This window comes from Chamaea fasciata, unplaced genomic scaffold, assembly GCF_029207755.1.
Source record: "Chamaea fasciata isolate MVZ Bird 193981 ecotype frontalis unplaced genomic scaffold, bChaFas1.0.hap1 SCAF_28, whole genome shotgun sequence".
Lineage (NCBI taxonomy): Eukaryota > Metazoa > Chordata > Aves > Passeriformes > Sylviidae > Chamaea > Chamaea fasciata.
This window is the reverse complement of record NW_027094113.1, coordinates 1,362,812-1,376,805: the sequence shown is the minus strand read 5'-3', so window position 1 is coordinate 1,376,805 and position 13,994 is coordinate 1,362,812. Positions and strand designations below refer to the sequence as shown.

At 50.0% G+C, this 13,994-nt stretch overlaps 1 protein-coding gene across 2 annotated transcripts in view; it reads left to right on the top strand.

The window, feature by feature from the left end:
* REXO1 (RNA exonuclease 1 homolog) overlaps window positions 1-13,994 on the top strand; it is a 44,001-nt gene that overhangs the window by 16,813 nt on the left and 13,194 nt on the right. For both annotated transcript variants that reach the window (XM_066205401.1, XM_066205400.1), the window contains exons 3-9: window positions 2,367-2,468; window positions 4,758-4,959; window positions 5,640-5,803; window positions 7,894-8,031; window positions 9,451-9,574; window positions 10,652-10,765; window positions 12,755-12,892. In XM_066205401.1, coding sequence (XP_066061498.1) covers window positions 2,367-2,468; window positions 4,758-4,959; window positions 5,640-5,803; window positions 7,894-8,031; window positions 9,451-9,574; window positions 10,652-10,765; window positions 12,755-12,892 — 982 coding nt within the window. The remainder of the gene's footprint in view (window positions 1-2,366; window positions 2,469-4,757; window positions 4,960-5,639; window positions 5,804-7,893; window positions 8,032-9,450; window positions 9,575-10,651; window positions 10,766-12,754; window positions 12,893-13,994) is intronic.

Genomic DNA, 13,994 nt, shown 5'->3' with positions numbered 1-13,994 from the left:
CACAGGGAGACAGGGCAGCGGGGTTTTGGTCAGTTCATCACCAGGACTTTCTTGTGCTGCTCTGGGAGAGGGGTCCTTCCCCTGTGAGACCGTGGGATCCCTCCCACAGCAGACACTTCTCTGAACTTCTCTGGCATGGGTCCACTCTCACGAGCAGCAGCCCTACGCCCCCTGCAATGTGAATTCCCCTCCACGGGCACACTGTCCTCCCAAAACTGCTGCAGCTTGAGTCCCTCCCACAGACAGACAGACAGACAGACAGCCAGACAGTCCTCCCAGAACTGCTGCAGCATGGGTCACTCGTCCACAGGGTGCAGTCCTGCAAGGACAGGCTGCCCCAGCCTGGGAGCAGGGGGGGTCTCCCACCGGGTCTCCCACTGGATCACAGCCTCCTCCAGGCATCCACTGGCTCCAGCATGGGGACCTCCCTCATGGGCAGTAGGTGGATCTCTGCATCCCCCGTGGATCCCTGTGGGCTGTGGGTGGATCTCTGCATCCCCCCATGGATCCCCGTGGGCTGTGGGTGGATCTCTGCATCCCCCATGGATCCCCACGGGCTGTGGGTGGATCTCTGCATCCCCCCATGGATCCCCACGGGCTGTGGGTGGATCTCTGCATCCCCCATGGATCCCCATGGGCTGTGAGTGGATCTCTGCATCCCTGTGGATCCCTGTGGGCTGTGGGTGGATCTCTGCATCCCCCGTGGATCCCCGTGGGCTGTGGGTGGATCTCTGCATCCCTGTGGATCCCTGTGGGCTGTGGGTGGATCTCTGCATCCCCCATGGATCCCTGTGGGCTGCAGGGGCATCTTCACCATGGTCTCACCAAGTCCTGCAGAGGAACCTCAGCTCTGGTGCCTGGAGCAGCTCCTGCACCTCCTTCTCCACTGCCCTTGGTGTCTCCATGTGGTTTCCCTCACATGTTCCCTCACCTTCTCCTCCTCCCTAGCTGGAATTAAAACTACACGCCCCACTTTATTTTGATTTTTCTTCTTAAGTCTGTTATCACAGAGGCGTTACCATCTCCTCTAATTGGCCCAGTGTTGGCCAGCAGCGTGTCCATCTTCAGGCCCATCAGGGATTGGCTCTGCTGGACATGGTGGAAGCTTCCAGCAGCTTCTCACAGAAGCCACCTCTGTGCCTACCCCTGCCCCGCTGCCACCAAACACCAAGGCATTAAAAACAACACAACCCTGTGTTGTTTGGTCTCAGTAATGTGTCAGGCCTTGGGATGGAGCTCAGGGAAAGGTTCTTCCCCGCGAGGCTGCTGGGGCACTGCCCAGGCTCCCCAGGGAATGGTCCCAGCCCCGAGGCTGCCAGAGCTCCAGGAGCGTTTGGACAACGCTCTCAGGGATGCCCAGGGTGGCATTGTTGGGGTGTCTGTGCAGGGACAGGGACTGGATCGATGATCCCTGTGGGTCTCTCCCAGCTCAGGATATTCTGGGATTCTGTGATTCCAGGAAGCTGTGTGTGAGCAGTGAGGTGCTTTTCCACCTGGGAGAATTGCACTGTGAGAGAGTTTATTAGGGATGTAAGTGAATTAACAGACTTTGGAGTTCCTAGGGAACCAAGTGATTCAGGGTGAGGTGCTCATCCTGAGTGCCCTTGAGCTTATCCCGAGTGGTGCCTGAACTCATCCCTAAATCCAGCCTTGGGCTCTCTTGCTGAATTTCAGAGATTGTCAGGCTCATCTCAGAGTTTTGCCAGGAATTGCTTTGAAAAACTGGGAACAAGATTGTCTGGAGAGCAGTCGAAGTTTTGAGAAATAAACTTGTGTTTTATATCAATTAACAACTGAGTTGAATTTCAAGCAGATTTCGAAGTGGTTTTCTTTGACCAGGAGCAGGTCTGAGGTGTCAGCTTGCCGTAGCTTTGGTTGGAGGGTTGCTTCTGCCTCCTGCTGGGTTTCTGGATGTGACCTGGGCTGTGTCACCAGAGTCTTCCTGCAGAAAACGTTTCCTTAAGTGTGGGGTGGGGGGCACCGTGGTTTGGTGCTGAGCACGTGTCAGCACCTGCCCAGGGCAGAAATGAGTCAGTTCCCAACTTCTTAAAAAAAACCCAAACCACCCCAAACCCCCTGGGCTCTAAAAATGCCATGGGAGGTGAGGTGTGTGAGTGGCTGGCAGGGGAGGGCTGATCCTGCCCCATGTCAGCTCATGGAGCTGCTGCTGCTGGGGTGGGAATGTCCTCCTGCTGTTCCTTGGCTTCCTTGGTGGCTCCTGGGGTCACAACAAGGTTCTTGTCAGTGGCCCAGCAGCTGCCTGCCCCCTCTCCTGCCCCTTGCAAGGTTAACCCAAGAGGAGACTTTCCGCATCTCCCTCTTGTGAGGGATCTTCTAGTCTGTTCTCCCGTTCTTTTGTTTTCCAGCCATCCAAAGAGGAAGCAAATGAAGAGAAGCCAGAAGATAATTTAACTACCTTGTTTCCTGGCCAAAAAAGAAGGATCTCTCATCTCGTCAAACAAGGAAATGTAAGTGCAGATTTAGAAGCAGATGTTTAGCTTGTTCCAAGTGAGGATTTTCTGTCCTGACCCTGGAAAAGGCTGCACTCCCAGGGCCAGACAGCAGTGTGGGAGTTGTTTGTGCTGGAATCAGTCTATGGCAGTTTTATTTCCTCTCTTCCTAATTTCTCAAAAAGTCCCACATGTTTAGGATCTGTTAAAAGTGGCAGCAAAACTCTAATAAACCTTCATAAAACGAGGGGTAGGCTGGGGAGAGTGAATGGACTGTGCTCTTGGTGACCCTTTGGAGTAGGTTGGGGTGTTCACTTTTCTCCAGTATAGCTTCACTCAGGGATTTCAGTAAAAATCACCAGAACACAAGTACCAGCTCTGTGGCTGCTGGTATTTTCCTGGGCCTTGTGCACCTAAAAGATCCTGCAGTAATTTGGTCAGATGTTTAAAACATTACCTTACATCTGTTCTGAATCAGCCAGGATCTCAGCAGTATTTGTCTGGATACTCTTCTTTCCCAGTTGTGCAAATACAGAGAAGAATTAAAACAAAACAAAACAAAAAAAAAGGCAAGAAGACATTCTGGTTTTTTTATTTCTTTCTCCCTGGGATTTTAATTCATGTTTTCTCTGAGGGTTTAATGTGTTTCCCTCCAGGTGCTGAGCACAGATTAGTTTTATGTTGCAGCAGGATAAAAGTAGAGGCTTGTGCACTAATTTGAGCTGGCTGGTCCAAATTAATTGCTCTGCCTTTCCTCTCGGCCTAGGAAAGGTTTTTTTGCCTTTAATAATTTGAAGCCCTGGGGTCAATACAATGGGTTTTATTTAACTGCATATCTCCAGCCAGTTCATGTGGATTGATAAGGGCCTTTCTTCCAAAGTGAAGAGATAAGAGACTGAAGCAAATGGCTTGGAAATTCATTAACTCAAATATTTATTGTAAAGAGGCACCTTTTAGACATGTACAAATCTTTAAATATATTTTCTTAATGTGACAGCTGATCCCAAAATGCTTTCCAAAGATGGGAGCCCCAGCACAGCCTTTGCTTGGGCAAACAGAGCCGATCTGGTGTGCTCAGCTGCCAGGACCTGCATTCCCTGGAGTATGTCAGCTCAGAGCAGCTCCCAGCTCTGTCCAGGAGGTGCTGTAACACCTCAGCTGCCACTTTGCACCTCAGAATTGAGGCCTGTACTTTGCTGTGTCCCTCCAAGTGGAATATTTGCTCAGTCTTGCTCATGATTTATGGCTCCAGGACTGAGCAGGAGAACAGGGGAGGGAGCCAAGTTCGGGGTTGGTTGCTGGGGGAAATGGGGGGCCAAAGGAATTGCAGGTGAGGCAGCAAATGAGTGGCCTGTCCTGCTTGGAAGTCTGTAATTATAATTTAATGTCTGACTGCGCTCAGTTTGGTATCCAGAACTGCTGTCAGCATCAGAGGCTGGGAATGCAGGAGGTGCCAGCTTGCCCCCGGGTGTTACACTCAGCCACCCTCCTCCAAGGAGATTCCAGGAGGGAAGGCCTGATCCTCACATTTCCAAGGCTGTTAAGTAGAGTGGAGAAGTTTGTATTACTGCTGCTTCTCTTGCCCTTCTGCTGCTAGGAACCTTCTCTCTTTGCTGACATAATTTCTGGCACTTTTCCTGCAAACCTAAAATTGGCCATCAAAGGAAACACGAGGGGAGCCTGTTTGTGCTGTAACGGCCGAGGCAGTGAGGTGCCTCCAGAAGTGGGCAGGGACAGAGCCTGTTTGAAATTCAGAGCTCAGTTTGTGTAATGCTCTGATCCCAGAAATACGTATCTGTGAGGCTTTTAAGCAGTTCCAGGGCTGCAGAGAGGTGGGAGCTGCTGTGGATGCAGGGAGTCCTCAGGGAGAGAGCAGTGGAGCTCAGTGTCTTGTGGCAAAGGGGAGTGGAGGATTGTTGTCACTTTTTTATTGCAGTAGAAAGCAAAGTAGGCAGCACAGGGCTGGGGCAAGGCTGAGAGTGTTGATAGAGCCCAGGACTGGCCTGGGCACAGCCATGGGGAGCATCATGCCACTGAAAGCTGTTCATTAATACCACCTGCCAATTGAGGAACGTTCCAGTGAGCTGGGAGGCCTTCCCAGAGCGTGAATCATTAATGCCGTGTTTGTTGAAGGATGACTCTTAACTGTTTTGTTCTGGAAGACAGTTGGGGGATCTTGTCCTCTCAACACCCTGTACTTGCTAACAGAGGGGTTGAGGAGAAGAGACCTTTCTGGGGTGAGTGGAAGGCAGGGGGTGTGGATGGAGCAGGGGAGCTGCTGGCCCTAAATGCTGTTTGTCTGTGCAGGCAGAGGCCCCGAGCAAGCCGGTAGTGCGGCCCTACCGTCCCCCCACGGCCCAGGAGGTGTGTTACCAGAGGATCCAGCTGGCTCAGCAGCAGGCAGCACAGCTGGTTGGGGCCGTTCAGAAGCCCTCTCTGAGTTTGCCAGGAGAAAAGAGGAGGATTGCTCATGTGCCAAATGCAGCCCTCACCGCAGCAGCCAAGCAAAGTAAGCCAGCGGCGGGATTTGGGATCACTGTCCTGGTCAAAGGATTTGGGATCCCCCTGGTCAAAGGCACTACCCTGTGTTTACATTTCTCCTGAGCACGTGGGAAACTGTCAGGGGATGTGTAGGGCTGGCCATCATTTGAATCTTTGCTGACAGTGTCCGGTGGAAGGTCTTTCTCTGAGAAATTCCACCCTGTCCTGAGAAGCAACAGGTCAGATGTTTACAGCCTCATCTGTCTCACCCGGCCTCCCTCACTTCAGCCTTTCCTTTTTCTGTTTCTTCCTTGGATTGTGTTTGCTCTTCATTCCCTCTTCCATTTAAACCTTGGGAGGTGGCAGGAGCAGGAGGGAAGTGATAATTAGTGCTCATTGCTGTCCCTTTGTAATGGAAGGACTCAGAGCTGACGTGTGGGGTGTCAGTGCCTTGCAGCTGACAGAGTTACCTCTTTAAAGTCTGCTGACTCAGTCACCCCAAAACAAACCCAAATGAGACACATTTCCTGGCAGAAGATTTCTTCATCCTTGCCTGCAAGGTGGTAAAATTGCCCAATTTATATCCCTTTGGAGACCTAGATTTGAGAAAATCACAGCTTGCAGCACTGGCCTTTGATAGTGAGTTCATTCTGGCAGCCTAAAGCCCAGTGGCAGGATTTGCACCTGAGTGTTTTGTGTTCCCTGCAGGCCTCGGGAGCAGTAAGGTGACTCTTGGTGGCAGGAGTGTCACACCTTCCAGTGACTCTGAAGCCCCCACCCTTCCTCTGAAGCCTTGCACCTTGGCTGGGATGGCTTCCAAGACTACCAGCACCATCGTGCCCAAAAGAGTAGCGCATGTTCCCTCCTTACAGGTAAGGAGAATTTGAATTCTTTCCTGTCATTCCCTGGGGAGGGTGGAATGTTTGATCTTGCTGTTCCAAATTTAGCACTCCCTGAAAGTGGTGTTTTGATTATGTTGATGAAGTGGGTTTGTTTCTTCCTGTGGTTTTCCTAGATAGCATTGTGTAAAAAATTAAACACTCAAGGGATAGGAGCTTAAAAAGGTAGAAATACTTAAGTGCTGCTCTGATCTCTGTGAATATTGATCACTTGTCTCCAGTTTGAGCCTTCTCTCGTGCTAACTGGCCTGGGTGTGTTTGGGTCAAGGGCTTGGAGCCTCCCGTGCTGAAAAGCCAGGGATGGATTCATGGCCTTCCCAGGCTCTGTGGGCCACACTGAGGCAGGTGGTTATGAATGATGTCCCTCTGTGACCCAGACAGTTAAATGTGATCACTGAACTGGGTGCTGCTGGTGGTGTTTAAAGAAAAGATTATTTTGTCTTTGTTAGTTGTTACTGTTTTGTTTCTCTTTACCCCCTGGGATCTCCGCCCCACCTTTGGGTACCTTTGCTATGAGTTGCTTAGCAAAGTGACAGGACAAGGGGGAATGGCTCCCCACTGCCAGAGGGCAGGGTTAGATGGGATACTGGGAAGAAATTCTTGGCTGTGAGGGTGAGGAGGCCCTGGCACTGCTGTGGCTGCCCCTGGATCCCTTGGAAGTGTCCAAGGCCAGGCTGGATGGGGCTTGGAGGAGCCTGGGCTAGTGGAAGGTGTCCCTGCCCATGGCAAGGGGTGGGAATGGGATGATTTTTAAACCCCCTTCCCACCCAAACCATTCCATGGTTCTGTTAAGTCCCTCCTTTCCATGAGCACTGGGAAGCTGTTACTTGTTAAGAGAATTCAGAGCAGAATTCCTCATGGAGCAGCCTGGGGAATGGCATAAGGAACTGCCTGCTGGAGTGGATGGCAGAACATGGTTAGTGCCAGGATTTGATTAAAGATCCCTTTCTTGATGATGTTTTGTGTCAAGATCTGTCATAACTTGCTCTGATTATTTCTAGAAGAGGGAAAAGTAATTTTCTTCCTTTCCCACCCAGACTGCCACCATAGTACCATAGAACTTGAAGCAGATTAAAAATAAGAGAAATAACTGAAAGGATAAAATGTTTAACAGAGTTACAGAGGTGCTTAAGGGTATCATACTAGAGATTGAGAATTTATGTATTTAATGAAAATGCCTTGAACAGGGCATCGAAGTGAGAGTCCCCTGGGGAAAAGGAGCACTTTTCCCATTGAGGTAGGACCAGTTGCTCCCCTTGGAACAAGCTCACATCTTCCACAGAGCTGTTTTTATTCCAGATTGCAGCAGATGGTTGGTTTATGGATATCTCTTGGGTGGGATGGAGAGCAACTGACAAAACAATTGGGTGTTACAGAGATGAATGTACATTTTCCTCTCTGAAAAAGAGACAGGTGTGCTGTGATGTGAGGAATAAACTGGTGTGAAATGGAACACTGCAGTGGTGGGTCATAGCTCAGTCCATCATGCAGGTTTTAGAGAACATGCCATTAAATTGAAGGGGTAAATCCTTTTAGGAACATCATGATTGGCATTAAAAAAGGAAGGAAACTCCCACTGCAGTCAATTTGCAGGAATGCCCCAGGAAGTGGGATGGGTTAAGTGACTGCCAGCCTGGCAGGAGGGGCCTCCTGTTCTCTCTTCACAGCCAGAGAACCAAACCTGTCTGTGGTGCCCCTAACTGGTGTTGTGTGTTCGTGGCTCCAGTTCAGCCTTTGGTGCTCGGTGCCATCCTAACCTTGGATCTCTCACTGGAAACGTCAGCATTCCCTGCTCTGGAATGCCTGTGTGTGACTAATGCCACTGGAGTCTTTGGCTCCTGGCTGACTTCAGAGTGAAATACAGCTGTTTTCTAAAGGAGTTGAAGCACTGAAGGTGGTGAAGCCTCAAGTGGTATTTTTAGTACCAAAAGTGCTGCGTGTTAAGTTTGGCTTTGGGCAGATTTTCAAAAAGGAAGTCACCTCTTGATTAATAACAGGAAGGGGGAGAGCCTCAGAGCAACCTCCTAGAGCCTGACCAGCCTCTTTCTCTGTCTCACCTCCAGAGCACCACTTTACAGAGGCCTGTTATTCCCACAGAATTTGGAGCTAAAGTCCCAACCAATATTCGTCAGAGGTATCTCAATCTCTTCATTGATGAGTGCCTGAAATTCTGCTCCTCCTCCCAGGAAGCCTTCGACAAGGTCTGTACAGATCCCTGCTTCTCAGGAATAAAGTTTGCAGCAGGGAATGACATCCTCTGCCTTGCCCAAGACCTTCTAAAATGCTAGCAAATCCAGAAAACTGGACTGGATTTATGTTTGCAGAAACTTGGGGGTAGGAACTAGATGATCTTTAAGGTCCCTTCCAAGCCACACCATTCCCTGATTCCATGACAACACCACTATCCACAAACAGTTCAGTTGAGGAAACTGGCATTAAATATTACCAGATTGGGCAACAGAAAGTGTCATTCCAGTGGGGGCTTCCAGTAGGAAATCCCTTCTTTCCCTTCATTTGGTAAGCTTGCCTGATCCCTTTAATAACCCAGGAGAGGAATGCAGAGGAATGTGCATTGTGGTTGAAGACCTTTTGGTCTGGTGCAGCCAGAAACACCTCATGGAATCAAAGTATTGAGCACAGGGAGGTGTTTGGGATAGATGTAATTGGTTGGGAATTGGTTCCTTGCCGCTTCTGAAGGCTTTTAAGGAGACTTTTAGGGAGCCTTCTAGCAGTAGGGCAGTATAGCACGATTTCCAAAAGCAGACTTGAGAAGGTAATCCATTTTATTGGAAAACCTTGGCCATTAGGTGGGTAGATGTTGGACATTGTGTGTTGTGTTCCAAAACAAAGCAGACACCAGAGGTTTTCTTTTGTGGGATTCCACCTTTCCAGCTTCTTGTTGCATCCAAGGAGTCACCATTTGCCAAACCTCCTTTGCTTACCAGTTCAGATCTTGCACTGCACTAAAGTGGGGCTAGAGCCTTTCCCAGGCTGTTCCAAGAACAAGGATCAAGAATTACGCGATGAAAACAATGGCAAGGTTAGATTTTCCTGGGGGCAAGAGCAGCTCTGGAATACTTACACCAAGGTGGCAGCAGACTTTATACTGGGGAAAAGAGAAGGGATGACTTAAATATGTTAAACAATTTAAAATATGTTAAAGTTTGAAGAAAATATTTTTTTGCTAATTAGGAAATTTTTATTAATCTCTTTGGGAAAGTTTCACATGAAAGTGCTTTTTCCACCACTTTGTTTAAAACAAAACTACTTTTTTTTTTCTCTTACTTACCTGAGCAAGACCCCACACCAGTACATATTGGTGCCATGTTCCACTTTATTACTCAATTCCTTGTCAGGCAATTTTTTTTTTTTTTTTGTGGTCCTGCTTGGAGTCAGTATTCTAAGAGCCAAACATTTCTTTTCTCTAAAAGCAATGGAAGCTGTGCTTGCCCCATCCCTGGAAGTGTTCAAGGCTAGGTTGGATGGGGCTTGGAACAACCTGGGAGAGCGGGAGGTGAAAATAAAAAAGTGATCTTTGAGATTCCTCCCAACCCAAACCATTCTGGGGTTCTGTGAGCAGTGGGAAGAGAGCGTGTGGTGATGACTTGTGCTGTTGACAGGCCCTGGCAGAGGAGAAGGTGGCCTATGAGCGCAGCACCAGCCGCAACATCTACCTGAACGTGGCCGTGAACACCCTGAAGAAGCTGCGCAGCCTGGTGCCCAACTCCCCGGCCAGCACCAACAGTAGGTACCTTGCAGTTTAACAGTTGGAGCCCTGCTGGGATTACACACCACAGAGAGAAACTTGTTTGAAAAGCCAGAACCCATTTCTCAGCAGCATTATGCTGAAAGGCAAACAGCTCCAGTTTAGCTTTTTATAGCCTGGCAAGCTTTAATGGGCCTTCAAGAGGCAGGTCCTGCAATGCTTTGTTGGCTTTCTCAGCCTAAATGGAGATAATGCCACACGGGTCTGGGGTTTTTTTAGCACAAGTTCTTTCAAATGAAAAGCCCTGCTAATGGAGTAACTTTCACATGATGCCTTCAAAGTGATAGACTCGTCCATCACCACAGAAATCTGTTACACACATTAAGCTTCAAGAGAGAAACGAAGAGGGTTAAGACATTTCATTATTGGCTCTCGAGAGGGTACATTAAACAATCAATTTGTGCTGTTCTTGTGAATTTTTTTTTTCCTCTGGTCTCTTCCCTTTTTTCCTCTCTGTCTTCATTACGTTCCTGGCCATTAGGCAGAGCAGCTGAACTTGGAGGCTGGCCTTTAGGAGAGGGTTGCCAGTTAATGATTAGTAAAAAGCCCCTCTCTGCCATTATCTGATGTGCTGAGCATATTCTAGAGCTCTGAAGCTCCTTTCTGAAAGAAGTTGAAAGATCCTGCGTGGGAGGTTGGTCTGCAGGGCCCCAGAATCAAAGCTGCTTCCTGGGGCTGGGTGATGCCCTCACACAGCATATGATGGGGTCAAGTTGTTTCTTTGCTGGCTCCTCTCTTGCTTTTGGTCAGTTGGGGGGCTTGCTGTGCAGAGTGGGCAGAGAGAGCTACAAGTTTCTAGCAGAACTGTAAAAGTGTCCTTGCTGCCCTTAAAATTGCTGTGGGTTGATGGTGTGAACAGAAAATTCTCTGTGGTGCTGAGATGGAAATTCTGGGCCAGCATGTGGCTCAAAGAATCCATTTCTGGAGCAAAACAAGAGTTCAAGAGGATAAACACAGCCCTCCTCTTGCCCATGTGTAGTGTCCCAAACTAGGACTGAAGTCACCCACGGGGTACCTGATCTCTGTCACCCCGTGCTGTTTCCTTCTCCTTGCAGAGACAAGTAACAAGAAGGTGGTATCCCACGAAGCTGTGCTGGGAGGGAAGCTTGCTGCCAAGACCAGCTTTACTCTGAACCGCTCAGGGAGCCTGAGAGCCGAGGATCTGACAGGTCAGACCCTGCTCCTGCTGGGCTGTCGCTTGTGAGGGTGGAGCTGAGGTGTGACACTGTCTGGGGGAGCAGAATCAGGCTGGTGCATTCACCTCGAGTTGTGGGGGCACTTTGGGCACCACAACATCAGAAGGATCCAAAGCTGTTGGAGAGTGTTCAGAGGAGGGACACGGAGCTGGGGAAGGGTCTGAGGAGAGCCTGGGGGCACTTTGGGCACCACAACATCAGAAGGATCCAAAGCTGTTGGAGAGTGTTCAGAGGAGGGACACGGAGCTCGGGAAGGGTCTGAGGAGAGCCTGAGGGCACTTGGCTGGTTCAGCTGGAGCAGAGGAGACTGAGGGGAGGCTCCTCGGGGGCTGCAGCTCCGCCCGAGGGGAGGCAGAGGGGCAGGGGCTGAGCTCTGCTCTGGGACAGGGACAGGAGCCCAGGAAGGGCTGGAGCTGTGTCAGGCCTTGGGATGGAGCTCAGGGAAAGGTTCTTCCCCCCGAGGCTGCTGGGGCACTGCCCAGGCTCCCCAGGGAATGGTCCCAGCCCCGAGGCTGCCAGAGCTCCAGGAGCGTTTGGACAACGCTCTCAGGGATGCTCAGAGTGGGATTGTTGGGGTGTCTGTGCAGGGCCAGGGGCTGCACTGATGGTCCCTGAGGGTCCCTTCCCACTCAGAATATTCCAGGATTTTATGACCTGCTGGGATTTCTCTGTTAGGAGTTATTATCTGGCTACATCAGGGAGCTGCAGAATCCCTTGGGGGATGGTGACACCGCTGACCAGTGCCCTCCTTCCATCGTCGCTGGGGCTGTGAGGTCACTGCTGCAGCCTGGCTGGCTTTGATGGAGCATCAATAACCATTCAGAACTGCCTCTTGTGCTTTGGGCATTATTTTACTTAAACTTTCTTGCCCTGAAGCAATTCTTTACAATGTGCCTGTCAGATTAAAAGGCAAACTTAAAAATCTCCATCTCTGCAGGGCTCAGTTTCGCTTTCACCAATGTCACAGTAAGGTCATATCGTAGCCAAAGGGTTGTGCCACGAGCATTTTTCATGTGGGCTCAAATCAGTTATGGGTATTTTGGTTGCCAAGAGATGTAGGGAAATTGTGGAGGAGATCAGAGAAGAGCCAGGGAGGCCATGGAGCAGAAGGAATTGACATTGAGAAAGCTTAAAAGGGCCAGTATAGCTCAGCTAAGCAACATCAAAGGGTGCCCAGGAATATTGGAAGGGTTTAACGCAGCAGCCGAAGGAGATATTGAGCAGAGTGCAAGAAGTTATAATTATTCTGTGAAATGAAATGAGCAGCCTGAAATCAGTAGCAGGATGAAACTTCTGATAATTAAGTTTTTAGGGAGCTGTGGGTGGCCTTTGAGGGGTGTTTGTGGGCTGTGTTACCAATTATCAGCTGTTGCACTTAGACATTAAAATGGGAGAAGTCTCACATTTAGTGACAGGACAAGGGGGAATGGCTTCCCACTGCCGGAGGGCAGGGCTGGATGGGATACTGGGAAGGAATTGTTCCCTGGGAAGGTGGGGAGGCCCTGGCACAGGGTGCCCAGAGCAGCTGTGGCTGCCCCTGGATCCCTGGCAGTGTCCAAGGCCAGGCTGGATGGGGCTTGGAGCAGCCTGGGACAGTGGAAGGTGTCCCTGCCATGGCAGAGGGTGGGAATGGGATGATCTCCATGGTCCCTTGCAACCCCGATTGAGTTGGTTCTATCAGAAACAGCAAGGCTGAAGATGGGCCTTTTGGAGGAATTCTGTTCCAGCTGTGCTTTCCAGACTTAATGCTCCTTGTTCAAGGAGTTCAAAAATCACCTTGCGCACTAATGACCAGATTTTAAAAATGAGCACCCGACACCTATTCCCCTGTCCATCCTGAGCTGAGGCAGAGGAAACAAGGTCAGACTGGCAGGGGCAGTTCTTCAAGGCAGGAGACTTGGTGCAGGCAGAGGAGCAGGCAGTGCTTTGGTGAGGAGAGCTGAGCACCGTGTTTGTGTGCAGGAGCTGCCCTGTACCGGCGCCTCAAGGAGTACCTGATGACTGAGGAGCAGCTCAAGGAGAACGGGTACCCAATGCCGCACCCCGAGAAGGCCGGACGTGCCGTGCTCTTCACTGCAGAGGAGAAGAAAGTGATTGACTGTAAGCTCTGCTGGTTCTTTTCCTTCCGCAGGATTTTCTGGGTACAGCTGGAGCTACCTGTTCTGGTTGTGTAAAAGTCTCAGGGTGGAGCCTTTGCTCCTGTTGTGACGGGGAGTGTGGCTGCAGAATTCTGCTGCATTCCTGCATGGAGGAATCCCTGGTGCTCTGCGCAGGATTTCCACGTCAATTCAAGCATCATCTATTGCACTGTAGTGCATAGTAATGTCAGGGTAATGGAGAGTTTCTTCAGCTTTCACATCCTGAGAATGCTATTTTCGACCCAGAGTTTATAGTCTGTGGGGCTGAAGGAGGTTTCTAATTTGTAATTCCCAGGTGACAGGATGAAAGAAAATGGCCTCAAGTCACACCAGGGGAGGTTTAGATTGGATATAAGGGAAAATTTCTTCATGGAAATGGTTGTGAAGCGTTGAACAGGCTGCCCAGGGCAGTGGGGGAGTCATCATCCCCATAAATGTTCAAAAAACATGTGGATGTTGTGGCCCTTGGGTACATGGTTTAGTGGTTATCCCGGGGGTGGTGCTGATGCTTGGACTTAATCTTAAAGGTCTTTTCCAACCTTAGCAATTCCATGATTCTGTGCTGCCAAAGAACAGCAGCTGAGCAGGTTGGAAAGGCTCCTGTTCTGTACTTGGTGACCCTCCCCTCTCCCAGGGGAAGAATTTTTTTCTGTCTCTGTCTGTGAGAGCTGCTGTTGTAGTGGGATAAGAACTGACACTGGGTCAGGCTGGCTTTGCAGTGCTGAGCTGCTCTGGATTGCAGTTTTCTGTTTGATCTCGTGGCACTGCTGGGCCAAATAGTTCCCCAGAGCCCTTTTTGCAGCTGGACAAAATGATCATAAAACCGCAAAATAATTTGGATTGGAAGGGACTTTAAAGCCCGTCTCATTCCACCGCCTGGAACACCTTCCACCAGACTGGGTTGCTCCAACCTGTGCCCAGCCTGGCCTTGATCCCACAGGTTTCCTCAGGACAGGGTGGGGTCCTCCTCCAAATTTTCTGAACACATGGCAAGATTTCTGCTCCTCAGCCCCTGACTAAAGCAGGCTGTGCTGCAGCAGGGATAAAACCCAGACTGGGGATTT